We start from the raw sequence: 23,175 nt of genomic DNA on the forward strand, positions 1-23,175 counted from the left end.
AGAGAGAGAAAAAAGAGAGGATGGTGAGAGAACGACTGTTTATAGCTGCTATATAACGTAAGTCAGAACAGGAACTAACTTGTTTTGTGGACATTAAAGATTTAGAATGAATAAAAGAATTGTAATCCGTGGCAAATTGCTGTGGTGTAAGAGGAATAAAACGTGCTGTTATTGGAAAATTATCAAGTTTGGAATGGGAACAATAACTCCTCTTCATCACACTACCCCGTCACTCTGTGTTTTACTGCAACACACACACACACACACACACACGCACACACAGTGTTACACCAACTTAAGAATGAACGTATGAATGAATGAAGTTCTGTGGTAGCCATTGTTATTTATTTCTCTATATGTATTTTCATTCATTCATAACCAAACTAGTCAATAACTCATCAACTGTCATTAAAACATATTTAAGGTAAAAACCAGCATGTCCTGTCTCGTAGTGCGGGTTTTACTGGACGTAGAACTGATAAGCAGTAGAAGATCTGTGTGTAATAATCCTAATCAGATATCTGATTAGATGTACACAGGGTGAGCGAGATTTCGCTGATGTGACAAACTGACAGTGGCCAGGCAGCCGACTTTACTTCATTAAACATTAATTATTAATCTGTTCAGGTTGCAATAAGGAAACTGGATCACAAGATCATTATCACGACCGAAAATAAAATGCTTTAAAAATTAATTTCTTTATTGTGTGTTGTAAACATGCAACATGTCTGAATTCTTAAAAGCACCATAACATTTATGACTTTATAGTCTTAATATGAGAGAGAATGTCCCGAGAACATCATCGAATCCGCCATCTTTATCATCTCCTCACAGCAGCAGTGCTTTAATACAAGCAACAATCAGTGCTGTAGTACATTCCTACCAGCAGAACTATTTCCTATTTCCTCATTATTGACTGATAAGTAAGGAATAAAACACTCCATATCGTTCTGCGCTAGTAACATCCTGAGTGACGGATGGTGTGATGAAGCAGAGTTACTGCTGTTACTGTTACAATTTTTTATTTATTAAATAACAAGATGTCATTTGGAACGTCGCCAAAGTTAGTTCCTGTTCTCACTTACGTTATAGCAGCTATAAACTGTCGCTCCCTCATTCTTCCTTCTCTGTCTTGATGTTAATAAGACAAAAAAAACCTCAGCTTGTCGTGTTTACCGAGAAAACGCAAAGAAGCGTAAACTCCTCTGTCCTGAAGATGTCGGAAAATGTAAAGCTGACACTGGAGACTCCTTCCACACATGTTAAATAAATGTCTGCTTCATATTAACGATTACAGATGTTTTTTAATCTGTTTACATGGAACTTCCATCATACAAATCCCTGAGTGAGCTGTTACTATAGAAATAATACTGAATTAGAACAAGCACATTAATATAAACCTTAATCAACACCCTCTGACCAATCAGAATCCAGAATTAATTAGCCCCATGGTGTGTATACTGTTAAATCCTGATACACTGTATGTACAGTACATGTGAGATGACAGAAAGTGATACTTGTTGCACGAGAAAAAAGCCGGAGCTCTAAAAAATGCTGACGACCGATTAAAGGTCGAACTGTTCACTGCCTGAAGGAATTCACACTCAGCCCCTTTTAATGAAAGTTCATGACCTTTTTACTCATCAGACCAATGAACCTGTGAGTTCACGCTGATGAGCAGTTTCTCCTACAAGCAGTTCTGGTTGATCATTACATTACAAGCTCGCTCTGTTCGTGGTTCACGTCGGGAGCTGATTTTAGAATATTTGCATTTATTTATTGTATATTTAGCCTTTAAAGAAGCACAGTGGCTAGGGGTGGGACTGTGCGATAAAATTCACTTCATGTGACTTCACATGACTAAAGTGTAGCTGTTGTGAGAATTATTGAATAAATAAGTAAATAAAATTAATATTTAAAAAACATATTTATGTTTTTATTGGAAATACATTGTTCAGGCACTTGAATTTCAAATGCCGCCTGATGATGTCACAAGGGGCTTTGCAGCTGACCAATCAGCAGCGTTACAGAGCAGGTGCACAACTATTGTTGGCTGTTTGTGCGAATTTGTGCTGTACAAAAAATACTTTGTGCTGTTTGTCTTACATGGACATAAAATGTTAAAATATTTTTAAAAACCAATCAATGTTATATTTATGATAATTTATATGGAACAGTGATTGCATTGTTTCGAGATAGTAAGCTAATAAAATATATAATTTACATAAAAATGCAAATTTGCGTAACACTTATATCAAAACAATATTTCTAATGTTAGCACAGAACAGCTTAGTTACAGCTTGTACTCGGGCATTATTTACATTTACTGGCTAGCTAGGAAACCTTCGTTGTTATAAACTAGCATATCTTTTTATTAGCATTTTATTTTACAGTTTTCTTCGTACAAAGACTACACCACATTTTATTTATTACGAGTCACTCTGAGGCAATAATTAACCGGAAGTCCATAAAGAACGGCGATAATCGCTCTGTAAATAGCTCGTGTGCGATGTATTCAGTCTCTTTAGTTATTAATAGTTGTTAATGACTAATCAGATGATTAATAACCATACACACACTTTGTGCTTCGCTGTTTAAGCAGCTCTGCTGTTATGTCTAGGGGAGTGTTTAAGACTAATAGATTATTCATTCTAGGAATGTAAAGAGCTGTAAAATATATAGAGCTGATAAGCAGTGAGGAGGTAAAGGGCAGGCGGAAATAGCAAACCAGACAAAAAGCTACATACCAGATACCTTTACACTTTTATTATGTAATGAATAAAGCTGTGAACACTCTGAAGGTGATTACTTTCCTGTAACAGCACATCCCCAAGTGTTTTATTCCTCTTACACCACAGCAGCTGTGAATGAGCTGTTACTATAGAAACGAGGGCATTAATATAAACCTGCCAGAGCTGCTGTTATAGGAAATTCATCAACACCTTCTGACCAATCAGAATCCAGAATTCAGCAGCGCTGTGGTGTCATTAGTTCTCTCTACAAGAAGTGTCCAATTTCTTCGGTTTAAGCTGGTTCTGGTTCCGGTTCTGCAGAAGCGAATATGCAAAGTGAAGGATTTTAGGTGAATGATGATTTTGGAAATATCTTTCATCCAAAAATGGACAGGATGCAATAATAAAAATAACTGGAACCCAGAAAAAAAAGAGTGTCTGTCACTTCATTCTATCTCAATAGCTTTCAGGACTTTAAATTTCACACCAGAGCAGAGAAGCTGAAGTTTGATGCTGAACTTTTGCTTTACACACTCACTTTCCTCTTCACGCAATGCTTACTAGCATGCTAACTAGCTGGTTTGCTAATCAGCTAGCGGAGTAAAGTAGCAACATTTCAATTACCACCATGTGCAAATGGAGAAGTTAGAGTAATAAAAACTTTTTAAATTTAAACACAGCAAATGAAATGTTATCATTTTGATATAGTTTGTATTTTATTGCTCGTGTTTGTGCTTCACAATATCCGGGAACATCCCACTCCTCAGAATCGTTTGTTTAAATGTACCTTTGCCTCATATGTAATGTTTTATGTGTACCGCTGTGGTAAACAAAGATGTTTTTATATTTTTGAGTCCTGTACATTACATTTGGGTAAAAATAATAATGAATTAAAAGCTCTGATGATCATAAACATGTAAACGTGGTGAAATGAAATGCTGTAGAACAATAAAGCACAGTGTTTGTGCAGGTCAGTCAGTGGGATTTACACAATTTATTTTAAACGAGTTTATAAATGTATCATTTATAAATTTAGAATATATCATTACTTGTTGCTGAATATTTGTTTCTTTTATTTAAATAAAAATTAGACAGTTGAATAAATGTATTATGTCTAAATGTCGCCACCTTGTGGTCGATTGAGGAAGTAACGAAATACGTCACGAAGATTTTCAGGTAATTTTTTCAGAATATATCATTTAAATACATATGCCGTAATAATTTAAATATATATGCTGTAATAATACATGCCGTAATAATTCTATACATAAAAATGTTCGAATATTTAGTTTTAGTTTTACACAGATTATCTCAAATTAGTGATTTATCCGTGAATTATGCTAACATTTTTACATTAAATCCTAATTTACTTTAACAAAATGCTAAAATATGGATGTTAATAAATTCTACAAAGTACTATTTCACCATAATATTTAGTCTAAATAGCATTTTATTGTGCTGTAATGTATTTTAACGTATGTTAATACTTTCTAGCTAACATAAACTATTAGCAAGATAACTAGCAGCCAAGTATTTATGTCACCATGACAACAAGCCAACGAGTGGTTGAGTTCCAAATCGCGTGCTGCCTTACTAAGTTAGCACAAGCAAATAAATGGCTTCTACTCTTCTTTTATACTCAGTAGTGTAGAATGCGGTTTGGGACGCGACCCGTCACGAGCGCCTAAATTGGGGAGAATGGCGGCAGTTTTGCAGGCGCGCGCGCGTTCATCTGATTCAACATGGCGGCTTGTGCTGTTCAGTTGGTGAGCTTGAGGCAGCGTTTGGCTCTTTAAAATATGATTTTTAACTCAAAAATGCAAGACTTGTCGCATTTAGTGATTAACTTTAGACTTTAGACACAAAATACGCTCGTTGTATTGTGTTTTTGACTGCTTTGTGTCTCACCAGACCTCAAAATATGCAAAAAAAAAAAAAAGTCAGAGTCGATCTAATTAGGCGTTAATTGATTTTGTTTCTTTTGACAGATTGACAAACGGCCCAGGAAATTAGTAGAGAAAAAAGAGACTCCAGTGGTGCTTGTGAGGAAAGAGCTGTATGCAAAGCATCCATTACAAAACCGGTTTGTTGAAATAGACCTAAAAAAGTGACATTTTCACACCAATAATTTCAATCCTGAGATTTGTGCAGTATTTCATGTGTATGTGTGTATATATAATGTTTGATATGAAGTCTGTCATCTCAAAATGTATGTTTTTGTGTTTATTTTTCATCAAGGTGGGCCTTATGGTTCTACAAGAATGATAAGAGCAAAATGTGGCAAGATAATCTGAGACTCATCACCAAGTTTGATACCGTCGAGGATTTCTGGGGGTAAGTTTGAAGCCAGCTCCAGGCTTGAGGTTGTGTCTCAAATCCACTTTCTTTTATAAGAAGTGCTGATATTCTGAGGTTTGTACTGTTTCCGGGATGGACGTGGAGGTGAGCTTGATGAAGCAGAATTCCCGGGAACCAGACCGGAAGCAGGACTCCATTTGAAGTTGGGATTCAAGGACACAACGAACCCTTAATGTCAAACCGGCTAAGGATCGGTGTAAAGCAGTCGCTCATTTGCAGAGGAAGTGTTTTATGTAGAAACAAATCTGTCAAAGGCTCTTATAAGCCCTCTCAAACTGTGGTGAAATTATATCTGAACTGAATATCCATCAGCACATGGTTATTTGTTTCCAAACCAAAGGGTTTGGTTCCAGTTTATAAGCCACAATCTGTCAATTTCTTTATTTCCTGTGTGTTATTTTGAGGAGATGTGGCTCAGTGACTGCAGAAAGCTTTGTGGATGGATGACTGATCTGATCTCCTGCTGGGTTTACACACACTTACACACTCGAACACAATAAAGATGTCCATGTCTCCTAGTGAAGGAGATGTGGCCGCCAACATCTAAAAATAGCTCTTTAAAAAAAAAAAAAAAACTATAGTGGTAGTGATGGAGTTGGATCCAATTGATCAAATGATTTTATTTTTATTTTTGAACCAATTGTGTTTGTCATTTTAAAAATAATTTTCTAAAGCCTACTAATTAACAGACAATACTGAAAGAACATCCTTACTGTTTTTGCTGTGTATATTTATCAGTCGTAACATGCTTTCACTTTAATCAACAGGTCTTATGATAAACAACAACAATGATTTTTGTAGATGTATATTTTTATTTGTTCAAGACTTCTATAGCCTTTTAGCCTAGCACATTTATAAGCAAGCTCTCTGTCTAGCTAAACCTCGCAGTGGTTTAAGGGCTTGGCTCTCGAGTTTGTTTTGCGGTGGATTTTGAGTTGAACCCTAAGGTTTGTTATTCACTCAACTGCTCGGACTCTGTGAGCGAGTTCAGCGATGATCGACTCGGCAACTAGCGATGGATCTTGGATCTGGCTGATTCACTGGTAGTTTTTTTTGGTCTTGTAGTTGAACATGGTGGACTGTGATGATGTTTGGTTCACAGAGTGAGTGGATTGTATAATTTATGGATTCATTATTGGCTCAGGGCCCAATGCACAGACCAATAACTGTAACACTAACACCGCATAGACGCCACACCAGTTTTGATTCAGGTGGAACCGGTTCAACTGGTTAATTAAAAAGAATCGGTTCAGAACAGTGTCTCGTTCCTGAGTCGGACGTCACTAATAAATGACTACTGGCATTGAGACAGCTCCTTCGAATTGTGAGACGGATCATATCGAGTTGTTGGCTGCTTTAAATGTAGTTTTCATACATCAGATCGTTCATCACGTGTCGATCTCACGCACGCTCAACTTACACATTCAACAAGAGCGAGTCCCTTCATGCGGAGGTGGCGTAGCACCATAAGGCAGGAGTGAATTGGCACATTAACACCAGCAGTCTGGCGCCAGCGCGGGTGTTTAGAGCACTTGTTCCTGGCATTAAACGCAGTGTCAGGTTTTAGTTTACACTGTGTGGAGGAGGTAAAGAGAAAACCTTAAGGTTTTTAATTCGCAGTGTGAAGTGGGTTCTCAGCTTTTTTTTTTTTTTTTTTTTTTTTTTTTTTTTTCCCTCCTTCCTTTCCTGCAGGTTGTACCATAACATTCAGATGGCGAGCAAGCTCTCATCAGGATGCGACTATTCAGTGTTCAAGGTGAATGACGTTTAGCGAGATGGCTCAGACCTTTATAACATAGATCTAAAAATCATGCTAAATTTTATATCATTTATTTGACTGGACTTTAGCTTTTCCTGCGTTTTAGATTTTTACTGAAACAGCCGCTGTGATGTTTTGACTGCGTTATGAACGATCGTGCATTTTAAAGTGTGTGTTTTGGATACAGGATGGAATCGAGCCCATGTGGGAGGACAGGAGCAATAAATGTGGCGGCCGCTGGCTCATTACGCTCTCCAAACAGCAGAGACACTCGGAGCTCGACCGCTTTTGGCTGGAGACGGTCTGAGACACAAAAATACACACTCACATTTCTTTACAAGTCGAATTTGGTTTGTAATTTTCATTCTGTTGTGTTTAAATATTAATTCATAACTGTAATTTTATACTTCTGCACACACAAGGTTGTGCTACTGCTAATGTTGGTTTGTGTGTCCGTGTCACAAAACCAGGGAGAAAAACACAAGCAGGAAACACAATTTTATTGCGTGAGCCACAAAACAATCCGTCTTTGACTCGTCTTTGCAGGAATATTTTTAATAATTAATCCGACAGTCAATTTTTGAGGGCACATACTTTTTAATGTTTATATTTATGCAAAAGATTGATGTACAATTTTTGAAAAATACAAATGACCTTTTAAGACATTTTAGAGCCCTTCTCCATCATGTGACCCGATTATTTATTCGGACAAATAGTTTAGGAAACACGTTTTGATGGATGTTGAGCGACTAAAAGTAGAACCTAAACAAATGTTGTAATGGTTATTTATTTATTTTTGCCATCAAATTCAAACAGCATTTGAACAGTTCTAATTGCTCTGATAAAAGGAATAAAATTGAATAAAAACAGACCAGCGAATGCGTTTGTGGTGGAAGTGTATGAATTTTTTTTAATTAAAAAAAAAAAAAGCATAATTGTCCAAGTTAGTTGAGTGCTTCATAATGAATATTCTGTCTAAATTCAAAGATTTTTTTTTTTAATTTTGGGTGGTGGTGGGGGTATTAGCATGCACAAACTGAACTCTTTGTGTAACAGTATGAAATAAATGATGCACCTTGACTGCAAGTACATAACATAAAAAAAAAATAATAAAAAAATTCCCACAGATTTAGGCTTAACCTTTCACCCAACAGCTTGACTCCAGTTTTGGCTCTTTTATGGTGACGTTTCAGTTTAAACTGTTCCTCCTGCAGCTGTTGTGCCTCATCGGTGAGGGTTTCGGTCCCTACAATAGAGACGTCTGCGGTGCCGTCATTAACGTTCGCGCCAAAGGAGACAAAATCGCCATCTGGACGACGAACACGGAGAACGCTGAGGCTGTAACGTACATCGGGTGAGTTGGAATCATATTTAGTGACGTCTCATTAATGCTGCTTTTTTTTAATAGAATGTACATCACCAATTTTTACTTATGCTAATACACACTTTTTCTGGTTTTGTGAGATTAGGATTCGAGTTTCAGCCAGATGTGTGCTGTTCGCCGTTTATTCTGCTGTAAATAATGATCACGGAAAACAGATTTGTGCTTAGCAACCTTAATGAAGCTAATTACCCGTCACAGCGGAGAGTGTAGGACACTTTATGCACTCCAGCGCTGCTTGGATATGTGATATGGCCTTGGACTTCTTCATGCGACATTAAAGCTGCATTGTGTAGCATTAAAAACCCCTCAGATACCTACTAATGGAAACCTTTTCAGCCACACGACTTAAAAAAATTGGGTTCAAAAAGTTCATCGTGCCGTAAGATGAATTAAAAATAAATAAATAAATAAAATTAATGATGTATTCGTGAGGCCAAAGGTATGCACTGACCAAAGTACCGTGGAATTAATCCAATTAGGAGTGACAAATGGACTGTGAAATTCTTGCAGCATAAAAATCAAAATCTGCCAAAAGGCTTTGAGTGATTCTTTTTCAAAGTATTTTTCACTCATTCCCGTTTCCATAGTAACGGCTTGTTACAGGGACTTATATGGAAGGAGTCTCCAGTGTCAGTACTTTGTAAGAATCAGAGGTAAAGCTGTAACTTGAGTTTTCCGACAGCTTCAGGACAGAGGAATTTCCGCTTTGTGGTTTCTCTGTAACATGACAAGCTGCGTTTTCTTGTCTTATTAACTTTGAGAAAGAAAAAAGAGAAGCTGGTGAGGGGACAACTCCAAGATGGCCGCCCTGACGTTTTAAATAATATACTAGATTCCCTAATAAAATGACTGAACCCTTTTGTACTGTAGTGTAGATACTGAAATCATGATCCAAGCTTTAGGTGATCACTGGTTTTCCTTTCTTTTTTTTTTTTTTTTTTTTTTTTTTTTTTTTGTGTGTGTGTGTTTTTGTTTTGTTTTTAAGCCGGAAGTATAAAGAGAGTCTCGGCCTTCCAGCGAAGCTTGTGATTGGATATCAGGCTCACGCCGACACGGCCACCAAGAGCAACTCCATCACCAAGAACAAGTTTGTCGTCTGAACAGAAGCATCGCTGTGTCTAGTTCTCATTTTTTTTTCTTTTGGATTCACTTATTGGGGGAAAACATCATTTGGTCTGTGAAGTTTGTATTTAAATTATGTTTGATTTTTTTTTTTTTTGTCATATTTCCATTTGTTTGTCATTTCCATTCTTTTTCTTTCCCGCAATAAAATTTGCCCATGTTTGGTCTTGATGCACTCGTGGTCATCCTTTCACAAACATGAGTGGGATTCTTTAAATCTGCTGAAGAAGACCTAAAAATCTTTTGGTGTTATTGGAGGTAAAGTTGGGGAGAAACTGAATTTTTAAGAATTTAAAAAAAAAAAATTCAATTTATTAATTTCATAAATATTTAGTAGTCAAGTATTAGTGAGATTATAATATTCATCATGAAAGAATGGTCACTAGCAATTGTACTGCAGTATAACGAAGAGTAAAATCTGGCACCGTAGAGTGGTTTTTTTTTTGGTTTCTTTCTGTGGAGGTCTCCTCAGAAGTTCTGTGTAGAACCCCTTTAGGAAGCTAGGAACCCTAAAAGAACCCGAAAGGAGCCCAGGAGAACCGGATGGCCTTCCTAATTTACATATCATACATATTCATAGCGTCATCCTTTCAGCATTTCTTCATAAGGACACGGGTTCTTAGTAGTTCCTTTGACCTGGAAGTTGTGTTTATGTTTTAAACACACACATTAAGCTGCGTTTAAAGGCTCAGAAGCCTCTACTCTTCCTCTGATAAAGAGGTGTGTGAGGAACACGGTGAGGTGAAACAGGAGCGAGCAGAGGAAATAACCTGACCACCTCGGGCTAATGTTTCACTAACACATGAAGGGAGAGCGCTGCACTCATCCGGCCTGCTCACAATTAATTCAACAGCTCCATAGAAATTTCTCTTCAAGCTGAGACGAGCAAAGGGTGAAACATGCAATCATGATGGATAAATGATTATTTTTTTTTAATTGCATTGATTTTTTTTTCTAATGAGTTTCCAGAATTGTTCGCCTTTCGTCTGTTCGCATCTGATGGATGTTGGAGCAGGTAAGTCTCGGGATTCATTTTTTTATCTTTTGTTTTTCATTGTATTCGTTTATTTGTTTGTAAACAATCCACACTAGCTACAATTTCCTGTTTATTTTTAACATTTCATTTCACTTGGTTGAATGATTAGAACTAACAAGGACTGCTTAACTTACTAAGATTTACTCCAAACACTTGGAATACTTTTTGTGAGAAGTGCTGCACTTTAAAATAAATAAATAAATTAAAAAAAAGATTTTGTTTGGTATGTTGTCTGAAAAATAAATATTTTTAAATAAACTTGAGCGTAAATGTAAATAGTTTCAGGACGTGGTGTATTGTCACTTCTTTTTCTTTTAAATGTAATTCCTTCTTTATGTTGGATTTTTACAATAAACAGATTAGTACTATTGAATATTTACAGATTTGGGTTAGGATTAGATGTTTTAATCCACTTAGACTGAGAAATGAAATGTGTGCCAGCTGTAATTATAGATTAGATTACATTGTAATAAAATTACTGTTTAAAAAACACAATATTCGTGTTCAGTAGTTCAAAGCTTATTTTACTTTACTTGAAAGTTTAGACCTACAGGCCTCATTTAGGAATTTTAAACATTGTCTAAATGTTTTGTTTATTGGTTTTTGCTTTATTTATTTATTTGTCTAGTATTGATATCAGTAGTGAACTGAATGTAGGAACAATACTGCATTTATTTAAGCATCATTTTTAATTCCCGTGCTAACAGTATTAAATATCCACTCCGTCCAGAAGCAGGTAAACTTTTCCCTGCTGTATAATCAGCTCTCCATCTTTTTCCAGGGAATTGACCGGGGCTTTGCAGTGGAATAGCTCGGCCCTGCTGCTGCATATTTCCAGGGTTAATTAGCGTGATGCTGGACCGTTACTGCGCCGCAGGTAGAGAGGAAGGAAGGCTGCTTTGACCCACGCCGTCGCGCTCGGCACCCGCAGTCAGGAGGTCAGTGATGCAGAACAAACCACTTTTTTACCACAGACTTTCTCCCTTTTAACTCAGTCAGCTTTCTTTATGGGTTTTGTTGAAAAATGGCTCTCTGTGTTTGTGTGGTCGACATGACGGCTCAGTTTACAGTGTTACATAGAAATCATTTAAAACCTGTTTGCAGGTTTCATTCATATGCACTGCAAGAGCATCACAAAAATCCTAACTGCTGATTATTTCCATTGATGTTTTAATTACTTATTTTTAATTACTAATAAGATTTGTGTTCCTTTATTAGTTATTGTTATTTTAAACATCAAACTCAATATCTCACGTTTCTTTCGGTTGTGTCCTGAGTTCTCTTCCCTGCTTTCTGTCTTTCATGGGTACAGGCTTGCCTCGGATTGTAGACCTGTTGCAGAGTATAATTCTCACTATTGATCGTAATATTTTAATAGACACACTTGTAAACAGGGTTGATTTAAACAGAACAAATAGTTCTTACTTGTTTCTCACTTGACAGACTGTTACCAGTTTGTTTTGCATTAATTTAGATTTTTCAAAGAATAAAAAAGTACAGTATGTTGTCCCACAAGGTTCTGTTTTAGGCCCCCTGTTGTTCTTGCTTTATATATATATTTTGCTTATACACAGATAATTAGGGATGCATAGTCATTTATTTTGATAGTGGTTGATGCTGGTACTGATAACGAAACGATTAACCAACTGAGTGTTCATCAGTCAGAGGTATCACAGAACAATATACCTCTGGTTATGCTGGTTGCTGTTGTATGCTGTTAGTGATGAACGTTATGACGTTTAGACAGTATGGTGGTCGTGTCTCGGTGCTCAGTGCTCGCTGAACTGAAGTGCTGTCTCTCATATAACAGTTTCTCTCACTTCACAGCTCCATGCTCGTGAACACCTTTACGTACACACAATTCAAGGCACCTTGCGCAACAATGGTTTTTTATTTCCACTGCTCTGCATGCTCGGGTCGCAGTCTCTATTAAACACACTTCTTACACATTGTGAAGATGTTTTATAAGGTCACGTGTATTGTAGAAAGATGCTGTAGTTTCTCTTCGTAATATTTTCACAGAGCACAGATTTGCAGTCTGCTTTGCTTTCATCGTTAATTGTGGAATGAGTCCATATCGTGTTGTCTGTTCATTAGCGTGACGGTGTAGGGTCACGTCACATGTCATCACTACCCGAGCATTTTTATGTATAAATCAGCACGATATAGGAATGTAGCTTAAATTGATCGAAATTTTGCTTTGGATAAATCCCTGATTCAACTTAGATTTTAGCCCATAGTTCTCAGGTCTTTTATTCTAAAAACCATTCCATGATTTCTAGTCATTGTCATTAACTTTATAGTTAAATCATTAGCACCTGTACACTGGTTCATTAATGTGTCTTTTTTTTTTTTTTTTTTTTTTAAGCTCTGTAATCTTTGAGCATTTGAACCCAAAATGAGAAGTTCAGTGTAAATGACCATGATAGGTTTCATCCTGGGTCAAAATGCTGGGAAAAGGGAAATTAAGGGCTTGTAATATTGAGGTACTAGAGTTCTGCATGTTAAAACTGAGGTTTCTAATCACAAAGGATGTGTTACAGCCAAAGTTATATGCACTGAAGATCAAACTTTTAATTTTAACTTCTATGTTTTTCTCTTTTTTTGCAGGAATACACAGTTTCAGCGTATACCTTGGTGTTCTGAAGTTCCTGCATCTTATAACTTCATGGAACATTCTGCCTTAAAAGCATCCCACAGACCACAAACTGCATCGGAGATGAAGATGAGACTGACGGAGGATAGGACGAAGAGATCCATCGCTCCTCAGATAGACCCCTGGTGAAAGAGCAATAAACCTGAACACAGACTCTCATGAGTTTAGGGTTCAGACTGTTTCTCTTTACTGTTTCTGCCGAGCATTTGCATTTAGTTCCTTTGCTGTAGCATGCTATTGTTTTTTTTTGTTCCCAAAATGATTACAAGCTCTTCTATCTTGTACCTTAATGGACCGTGTTTCTAGGTTCTACTCTGATTTCCTGACTTCATACTGAGAAAAAAACCCTTCTGTTTATTTCTCAGATAGTTTTTATTCAAAGCTTGGCTCCCTGGAAGTCCTGGGATTTGAACTCCCAACCTTCTGGTCAAACACTGCTGATTTACCCCTGTCTATGGCCACAAAACATTCAAAACACTGAGACTATGAGGGTTTATTTAGAGTTCTATGTGCACTACTTGGTGCTGTTGGCTTTGAACTGTGGAGTTTTTTCATACGGCCCTCGTCAGAGAGCTCAGAAGACGGGGGACATACTGCTGGGGGGCTTGTTCCCTATACACTTCGGAGTCGCTTCCAACGACCAGGACTTGGCTGCTAAACCAGAATCAACCGAGTGCGTGAGGTACGGAGGGAAAAAAACTGAAAATGTACAGGACAGTGCTGACAGCGCTTGTTGTTACAACAACAAATCTGTGCTGTAGTATAATAATATATAATATATAGTATAGTGATACATAATATATAATCAATGATGTATAAATTCAAAAGAAAGGAAAAAAGCTTCATGTCTATGACTTAAACCGATCAATAATGGATTTTTGTCTTGTAAGTAGTACAGGTTTCTGCTGATAGATCAGCTTCATAAACATTTCTTTCCTCTGTGCCGTGTGGTTTCTCAGGTATAATTTCCGTGGATTTCGTTGGCTCCAGTCCATGATTTTTGCCATTGAGGAGATCAACAACAGTTCTACTCTTTTACCCAACATCACTCTGGGATACCGTATATTCGACACCTGTAACACCGTCTCCAAAGCCCTGGAGGCCTCTCTGAGCTTCGTGGCTCAGAATAAGATCGACTCGCTGAACTTGGATGGGTTTTGTAACTGCACCGGGAACATCCCTTCAACCATCGCCGTGGTCGGGGCTTGCGGATCGGCCGTTTCGACAGCTGTGGCCGACCTCGTCGGTCTCTTCTACATCCCACAGGTGAGCAGGAACTTTTCTGTAAAGAGTCTTTTTTTAATTAAGGATAAAAGGTGTTACATTCTTTGAGCTTTTTGTTTTGCTCTATCAGATCAGCTATGCTTCTTCGAGTCGCCTTCTGAGCAACAAGAACCAGTACAAGTCCTTCATGAGGACAATTCCGACTGACGAGCACCAGGCCATCGCGATGGCGGCCATCATCGATCACTTCCAGTGGAACTGGGTCATCGCGATCGCCTCGGATGATGAATACGGCCGTCCTGGGATAGAGAAATTCGAGAATGAGATGTTCGAGAGAGACATCTGCATCGACCTCAATGTGCTGATCTCTCAGTATCTGGAAGAAAACGAGATTATCCGCATTGCCGACCAAATCCAGAACTCCACCGCTAAAGTCATCGTCGTTTTTGCTAGCGGGCCTGACGTTGAGCCGCTGGTTAAGGAAATGGTGAGGCGTAATATAACGGATCGCGTGTGGTTAGCGAGTGAAGCGTGGGCTCTGTCGAGCCTCGTGGCCAAACCTGAGTACCTGGATGTTATGGGCGGGACGATCGGCTTCGCGCTGCAAGCAGGACAGATCCCTGGATTCAAGGAATTCCTGCAGCAGGTCCATCCGAAAAAATCCCTGCATAACGAGTTTGTGCGAGAGTTTTGGGAAGAGACGTTCAACTGTTACCTGGTGGACAGTGTGAGGAAGGAGGACAGCGAGAACGGCAGCGCAGGCTTTAGGCCGCTTTGCACAGGCGAGGAGGACATCACGAGCGTCGAGACACCTTACCTGGACTACACTCACCTGAGAATCTCCTATAATGTCTACGTGGCGGTTTACGCCATAGCCGAGGCGCTGCAGGACATTCTCACCTGTACGCCCGGGAGAGGACTCTTCGCTAACGGATCCTGTGCAGATATTCGAAAAGTGGAGGCGTGGCAGGTAAATGAGCAGGAAGTACCGCTCTCTGCTGTGTTTTCTGGGCTGTAAGATTTTATTTCTGTTTTTAACAGGTGCAATTTTACATCAAAGTGTCATTTATGTGATTGTTTTTGGATTAGGTTAATCTGCTTGATTTTATAATCCAAAAATACAAACAGTAAAGCCAAGCGATGCATCAAGTTCCATAATCATCACACTTGTAAACAAATAAACTTTTTTTTTTTCCTGTTTAGTGTTACAACTTGTACAGCGAAGTGATCTATAAATACTGAGTTGTTCTGCAAATACAGAAAAGTTTAGGTGTCCTGTTGTCCGGAAATACAGAAAAGCATGTTTAAAAAACATAAACAAACAGAAAGAAGCCAGAAATTCCCACAGTAATGGTGGCATGAAGGGAAATGTTGTCCTTATTTGTCAAGATGGACATTCAGAATTTTTTAAAATTCATTCATTCATTCATTTATTTATTGAGATTCCTAATAAGTACTTGATGTAAGGTGTAAAAAGTGTGTTTGTTCCCTCCCAAAAAAAACCCAAACATATACGATATAGTACCAAAGTAAAGTATTTCCGACCTCTGAATGGAGCTTTAGCTGTGCTGAACTTTAACAATGGTCTGTGATAAACAAGTATTTTTTTTATTTTCAGGTCTTAAAGCAGTTGAGGCATCTGAAGTTCCAGAACAGCGTGGGCGAGAGAGTGCGCTTCGACGAGAGCAGTGAAATTTCCGCCAACTACACCATCATGAACTGGCACCGTTCACCTGCGGACGGCTCGGTGGTGTTCAGGGAGGTCGGGTACTACAGCGTCAATGGCAAAAAGGGCGCCAAACTCTCCATAGACAAAACGAAAATACTGTGGAATGGCTTTATGTCTGAGGTGAGTCGTTTTGAAGCAGTGTGGCTCTCAAAGTACCTCCTTTCAACGATCTTTTAAGCCAAGTTCCCTTTAGAGGACTAGAAAACTTCTAGAAATATTTTTAGAAAACATAACAGTATGATTTGATGTTATAAAAGAGTATTCAATGCAATGATTAGCCATATATAAATATATACACTCACTGTCTAATTAATAGGAACACCTGTACACCTGCTCATTTATGCGGTTATCTAATCAGCCAATCATGTGGCAGCAGCACAATGCATAAAATCCTGCACATACAGGTCAAGAGCTTCAGTTAATGTTCACATCAAACATCAGAATGAAGAAAAAGTGTGATCTCTGTGACTTTAACCGTGGCATGGATGTTTGGTAATCTTCACCTGTCAGTTTCCGTGAGTCTGTGCCCATGATAGCCTCAGGTTCCTGTTCGTGACTGAGAGAAGTGGAACCTGATGTGGTCTTCTGCTGTTGTAGCTCATCCACCTGAAGGTCTGATGTTTTGATGTTTTGCGCATGATGAGATGCTTTTCTGTTCACCATGGTTGTAAAGAGTGATCAAAAAAAAAAAAAAGCAATCTGGCCATTTTCCTCTGAGCTCTCTCATCATCAAGGCTTTTCCACCCACTGAACTGTCACTCACACAGTGTTGTTTGTTTTCCGCACCATTCTGTATAAACTCTAGAGACTGTTGTGTGTGAAATTCCAGGAGATCAGACGTTTCTGAAAAACTCCAACCAGCCCTTCTGGCACCAACATCCATGCCACGGTTAAAGTCACAGAGATCACACTTTTTCTTCATTCTGATGTTTGATGTGAACATTAACTGAAGCTCTTGACCTGCATCTGCAGGATTTTATGCATCGTGCTGCTGCTACATGACTTGCGTATTTGTATACGATCTGATATAAATATGTAACATGATAAGAAAATATGTAACAAACAGAAAACATTACTTTGGAATTGTTTACATGTAAAGATACTTGATCGTGTTTATTTATTTATTTATTGTTAGGATTGATTTTTATTATATTTATATTTGTGTGAAAGCTGAGGTTTTGTGAGTCATATTTCAGCAATGTACAGTTTTAAAAAATCATTTTAAAGCATAGTAGTTTTTAAAGAAAAAAATATCAGATGGAGAAAAAGTGAAAAAGTGGTATTGTGTCGTTTCTAATAATTACGCTAATTATAATAATTATAATAATTACACTTTCCTGGGTAAAAACTAATCCAGCCGAAATTGGGCTTAGTTAAACGTTAACTGAGCACTGGATCCAGCTTTGTATTTACTGTAGGATAGAATGTAACTGACATTGAGACGTGCTGCGACGAAACCAAGAAAAACGAGTTGATAACCAACAAGTCCAATCCTTGTTGTTATTAATTTATATGCCACAAATGCACTTAAAATATGTTTCACACAGGAAGGATGCTACTGAAGTAAGACAGACATTTTCAGACGTTTGACCTGGCTGTGGTCATGTGAACATGCCCATGTAAATACGTTCTGTTTACTCTGTACGTCTGTCAGCAGTTTAGTTCAGCCCGGATCTTCTAATCCCATTTCCACCCTTTTAACAAATTTACTTTTTTTCCTTTTTGTTTTCCCTCAAGTCACATCACTAGACTTACACACAATCATCCAGGAATTCACCTACACTGGGACGAAGTCGTAGCTTTTTCACATAAATCACTTAAACTTAAGGTTTTAAGTATTAATTCATTCATAATGAAGTAAGACATTGTTTACTTCATTAAGTAAACAAAGTAATTAATTATTACCTATTAATTAATGATAATGAATAATCATTATATAAAAGTTTTGTACATGTATTTTATGTCGTGTATAAATATTTCACCATCAGGTTAAAAATGTATCATTTATTCCTCATTTGATTTTTAATCTTTTAAGTTAACAGACTTCTTAGACCAGCTTCACACAGTTTCCCGCTTCCTCAGCTCACCAACGTGATCATTTTTGAAAAAAAAATTGCATTACATTAAAAAAAATAAAGTTGTATTACTGAAAAAATAGACACTATCCAATATCTCTGCATGAATGATCTCAGAGTATAAATGTTTGCGTGTTTTTATGCATTAATCTTTGCTCATTTTCCAATACTTCTTCATTCATTAGCAAAGCTTTAGAAGCAATCTTTCATAGTTAAACTATTAGTAAAAGTACTTCATTACCGAAGCTTAAATAAAGTGTGATCGGATAATTATTTGTGGAGCTCAGTAACTGATCACATGAGTACATTTTTCCTCGTCGTCTTTACCCAGGTGCCGTTTTCGAACTGCAGTGAGGAGTGTGAGCCCGGCACCAGGAAGGGCATCATCGAGGGGAAACCCACCTGCTGCTTCGAGTGTACCGAGTGCTCTGATGGAGAATACAGCGAGTATAAAGGTGCCTGATTTATATTATTCACTCTAACTACAGCTTTTTATTATTAACCCTGACAGGTATACAAAGAAATACTTATAAACACTCCTTTGTAATTATTATAACAATTTAAAACAAATGACATACAGCTTATTATAAAATTACTATACATAATATCTATTTATATAATATATAGTAATATAAAATATTTATATAGAAATAAAACTAAACCTTTGTTTTATAATGGTTAAAATGATTAAATAATTTTTAAATAAATTACATATAATAGGTATAATATACGCTCACTGTCCACTTTAATAGGAACACCTGTACACCTGCTCATTTACGTGTTACGTTATCTAATCAGCCAATCATGTGGCAGCAGCACAATGCATAAAATCCTGCAGATGCAGGTCAAGAGCTTCAGTTAATGTTCACATCAAACATCAGAATGAAGAAAAAGTGTGATCTCTGTGACTTTAACCGTGGCATGGATGTTGGTGCCAGAAGGGCTGGTTTGAGTTTTTCAGAAACGTCTGATCTCCTGGAATTTTCACACACAACAGTCTCTAGAGTTTATACAGAATGGTGCGGAAAACAAACAACATTGTGTGAGTGACAGTTCAGTGTGGAAACACCTTGTTGATGAGAGAGCTCAGAGGAAAACGGCCAGATTGGTTTGAGATGCCAGGAGGGATATAGTAACTCAAATAATCACTCTTTACAACTGCGGTGAACAGAAAAGCATGTCATCATGCACAACACATCAGACCTTTAGGTGGATGAGCTACAACAGCAGAAGACCACATCAGGTTCCACTTCTCTCAGCCACAAACAGGAATCTGAGGCTATCATGGGCACAGACTCTGGACAGGTGAAAACTGGGAAAAAAATCACCTGGTCTTCAGCTGTCCAGTTTCGAGGAGTCTGTGTCCATGATAGCCTCAGGTTCCTGTTCTTGACTTAGAGAAGTGTATGTACCTGATGTAGTCTTCTGCTGTTGTTGCTCATCCACCTAAAGGTTTGATGTGTTGTGTGTTCTGAGATACTTTTCTGCTCACCACGTAAAGAGTGATTATTTGAGTTATTATAAACTTCCTGTCAGCTCAGACCGGTCTGGTCATTCTCCTCTGATCTCTCTCATCTAGAAGGTGTTTCAGCCTGCAGAGCCTTCGCTCACAGGATGTTTTTTGTTTTCCGCACCATTCTGTATAAACTCTAGAGACTTTTGTGTGTGAAAATTCCAGGAGATCAGCAGTTTCTGAAATCCTCAAACCAGCCCTTCTAGTACCAACATCCATGCCACAGTTAAAGTCACAGAGATCACACTTTTTCTTCATTCTGATGTTTGATGTGAACATTAACTGAAGCTCTTGACCTGCATCTGCAGGATTATATTGTGCTGCTGCCACGTGATTGGCTGATTAGAGAACTGCATGAATGTGCAGGTGTACAGGTGTTCCCATTAAAGTGAATGGTGAGTGTTACTATTTTTTACAATTGTAAATAAATTAAATCTAAAAATACTTATAATAATAATTGTTTTTAAAAAATAGTATTTTAATAATATTTTCCAGTGTCTTTAATATTCATTAATAATGCTATAACTGCATTTTACAATAAAGGTATTGAAAAACCTGATAATAATTGATTATTTATTAAAATAAAAGTACATATCTGTATAATAATATTAAGTGAAATGAATAATGATAGTTATTTTGTTGCTTTTTATGGTTTGTTTTTATTATTATTTAATCTCATTTTCTTTCCTGTACAGATGCCAGTGTTTGTACCAAATGTCCCAACAATTCTTGGTCCAACGGAAACCACACTTCCTGTTTCTTAAAGGAGATCGAGTTTCTGGCGTGGTCGGAGCCGTTTGGGATCGCTCTGGCCCTGCTCGCCGTGCTCGGCGTTCTCCTGACGTCCTTCGTGATGGGCGTGTTCGTGCGATTTCGGAACACGCCTATAGTCAAGGCTTCGAACAGGGAGCTGTCCTACTTGCTGCTCTTCTCGTTAATCTGCTGTTTCTCCAGTTCGCTCGTGTTCATCGGCGAGCCTCAGGACTGGACGTGTCGTCTGCGTCAGCCCGCGTTCGGCATCAGCTTCGTCTTGTGCATCTCCTGCATCCTGGTGAAGACCAACCGGGTTCTTCTGGTGTTCGAAGCCAAGATTCCCACCAGCCTCCATCGTAAGTGGTGGGGTCTGAACCTGCAGTTCCTGTTGGTCTTCCTCTTCACCTTCGTGCAGGTGATGATCTGTGTGGTGTGGCTGTACAATGCTCCGCCGGCGAGCTACAGAAACTATGACATCGATGAGATCATCTTCATAACCTGCAACGAAGGCTCCATGATGGCTCTGGGCTTCCTGATTGGCTACACCTGCCTCCTAGCAGCCGTCTGCTTCTTCTTCGCCTTCAAGTCTCGGAAGCTGCCGGAGAACTTCACAGAGGCCAAGTTCATCACCTTTAGCATGCTCATCTTCTTCATCGTCTGGATCTCCTTCGTTCCCGCTTATTTCAGCACCTACGGGAAGTTTGTCTCGGCTGTGGAGGTCATCGCCATCCTGGCGTCCAGCTTCAGTCTGCTCGCGTGCATCTTCTTCAATAAGGTCTACATCATCCTGTTCAAGCCTTCCAGGAACACCATCGAGGAGGTTCGCTCCAGCACGGCGGCGCACGCCTTCAAAGCGGCCGCCAAAGCCACGCTGAGGCAAAGCTCCGCCTTCAGGAAGAGGTCCAGCAGTGTGGGCGGGTCCTCCGCCTCCTCGCCGTCCTCGTCAATCTGCCTGAAGGCCAACGAGAACGAAGCAGCCACGCCCACCGGGCAGAGGCGGAGCCAGAGGCCCAGGGTGAGCTTCGAGAGCGGGACGATGAGTCTGTCGCTCACTTTTGAGGAGGCGAGAAAAAACTAAACGCAACTGCGGAAATCACGAAACATCAATTCATGAAGAAATATTTACGCTCAGTAGCTGTTTTATCAAGTCTGTCCACTCTGTGGATTGCTTAGTAAGTGTACAGTTACCAGCTACAGCGCCTCTGTCTCACTGTACAAAGTATTGGCACCCCTTTACCCACTGAACAGATATTTGGGTGGTGGTTCATTCCCACTTGTTGAACTGTTCCTTAAAAGTCGAGAATTTCTGATTAACATGAAGCTTATAAATGTGAACCTGGAATCATTCGCTTAAACAGTACAATTAATAATTAAAGTCCAATGGAGGCAAATGCTTATAATTTTGTCTCGTATCTGCATTTAATATTGTTAACTGTATTAACTGTGTTGTTTCCAGATCAAGCAAACAATGTGCTTACATGTGTGTGTGTAACAATTTCTATAAACCCTGTATTTATAAATCATTATATTTCACTGTTTCTTGTTTATAATTTGGTAATCATTTCTTTAGAAATTGGCTTATAAATATGTCATTATTATTCCAGTCCAGTCATTGTTCCAGTTTAAGTAAATATCACACAATTCAATTCAAATAAAAATATGCAACATAATTGGTAACATATGAATCACATCAGTGATTCATAGCAAACTGAATTAAGTGGAACTTTTATACATCAGGATGTTTATCTTTTATCAAGATACGCATCCAGAGCACTGGCTTTATGATAAAAAAAAAAGTACTTCTGTTACATTGTTAGTAAATTATACATAATCATACATGCAGTTATAATGCTTAATGAATGCAGGATTTATAGAATGTGTTAGTGTCTTTGTCAGAAATAACTTTTTGTTATTGTCAAGCAGAATTTCAGTGAAAAGTGTATTAAAATGTTGAGATTGTGACACATGGACGATATAAACTCTCCTTGACTTCATATGCAGCTGCGTGATGAAATTCATGGAATCACAGGAATTCCATCCATCCATCCATCCATCCATTTTCAGTACCATTTATCCTACACAGTGCCGCGGGGAGCCTGGAGTCTATCCTGGGGACTTGGGGCTGAAGGCGGGGGACACCCTGGACGAGGTGCTAATCCATCCCTGGGCTAAATCTCACACACACACACTACGGACAATTTGGAAATGCCAGTCAGCCTACGACGCACGTCTTTGGACTAGGGGAGGAAACCGGAGTACCCGGAGGAAACCCCTGAATCAGGGGAGAGCATGCAGACTCCACGCACACAGGGCGGAGGCAGGATTCGAACCCGGAGGTGTGAGGCAACGTGCTGACCGCTAATCCACCTTCCCACCCCCCCAACCCCAGGAATTCTCATCTCCAAATATGTCAATATGTCTCTTGGGTGTGGCTTTACTTTTATCTTTATTTGTGTGTTCATGCCTGAGGCCAAACGTGGAATATAAATATTGATAAACATAATGACATTTCTGGTATTGTGACTATTGTGTGTTCTGCTCATCACTGTAAATGCAGGTGTGATTAAGCTGCTGAAGTGTTTGTTTATTATGATCATAATTTTTGCATAAATATAGTTTTTTTTTTTTTCCCTATTGGAGTGTCATTTCCGGATGCAAATGTCCTCTCTAAAACGTTATTCATATCTAATCTTGCAGCCAGTTTCTACAAAAATCTATATCCATTTAAAACAGTATTGAGTTACTTGCTCTTTCTGATGAAAAACTGGTTAATGAGGCTCTCGAAGGGTCGCGCGCGCGTCTGCATCTCAAGCTCTTGTTTACGTCAGCGTTAT

General features: G+C 38.6%; 2 protein-coding genes across 2 annotated transcripts; both read left to right on the top strand.

Annotated features, from left to right (window-relative positions):
- Positions 1–4,386: 4,386 nt before the first annotated feature.
- eif4e1b (eukaryotic translation initiation factor 4E family member 1B) lies at positions 4,387–9,526 on the top strand. Its single transcript, XM_026921610.3, has 7 exons — positions 4,387–4,498; positions 4,721–4,815; positions 4,971–5,066; positions 6,783–6,846; positions 7,037–7,150; positions 8,064–8,203; positions 9,219–9,526. The coding sequence occupies exons 1-7, from the start codon at positions 4,475–4,477 to the stop codon at positions 9,331–9,333; spliced, it is 648 nt and encodes a 215-aa protein (XP_026777411.1). The 5' UTR covers positions 4,387–4,474; the 3' UTR covers positions 9,334–9,526.
- A 3,489-nt stretch (positions 9,527–13,015) lies between these two features.
- casr (calcium-sensing receptor) lies at positions 13,016–22,871 on the top strand. The gene is made up of 6 exons (XM_053230230.1): positions 13,016–13,729; positions 14,007–14,313; positions 14,402–15,241; positions 15,890–16,120; positions 18,407–18,530; positions 20,284–22,871. The coding sequence occupies exons 1-6, from the start codon at positions 13,533–13,535 to the stop codon at positions 21,417–21,419; spliced, it is 2,835 nt and encodes a 944-aa protein (XP_053086205.1). The 5' UTR covers positions 13,016–13,532; the 3' UTR covers positions 21,420–22,871.
- The last annotated feature ends 304 nt before the right edge of the window (positions 22,872–23,175 follow it).

The sequence above is a fragment of the Pangasianodon hypophthalmus genome, chromosome 27 (genome assembly GCF_027358585.1).
Source record: "Pangasianodon hypophthalmus isolate fPanHyp1 chromosome 27, fPanHyp1.pri, whole genome shotgun sequence".
NCBI lineage: Eukaryota > Metazoa > Chordata > Actinopteri > Siluriformes > Pangasiidae > Pangasianodon > Pangasianodon hypophthalmus.

What these genes read in the sequence shown, in the direction of transcription:
- eif4e1b (XM_026921610.3), top strand. Translation starts at nt 4,475, where the DNA reads ATGGCGGCTTGTGCTGTTCAGTTG. An exon ending in GCGACTATTCAGTGTTCAAG is followed by an intron (nt 6,847 to 7,036) that starts GTGAATGACGTT and finishes TTTTGGATACAG; the next exon opens with GATGGAATCGAGCCCATGTG. An exon ending in ACCGCTTTTGGCTGGAGACG is followed by an intron (nt 7,151 to 8,063) that starts GTCTGAGACACA and finishes TTCCTCCTGCAG; the next exon opens with CTGTTGTGCCTCATCGGTGA.
- casr (XM_053230230.1), top strand. Translation starts at nt 13,533, where the DNA reads ATGAGGGTTTATTTAGAGTTCTATGTGCACTACTTGGTGCTGTTGGCT. An exon ending in GTCTCTTCTACATCCCACAG is followed by an intron (nt 14,314 to 14,401) that starts GTGAGCAGGAAC and finishes TTGCTCTATCAG; the next exon opens with ATCAGCTATGCTTCTTCGAG. An exon ending in GAAAAGTGGAGGCGTGGCAG is followed by an intron (nt 15,242 to 15,889) that starts GTAAATGAGCAG and finishes TTTTATTTTCAG; the next exon opens with GTCTTAAAGCAGTTGAGGCA.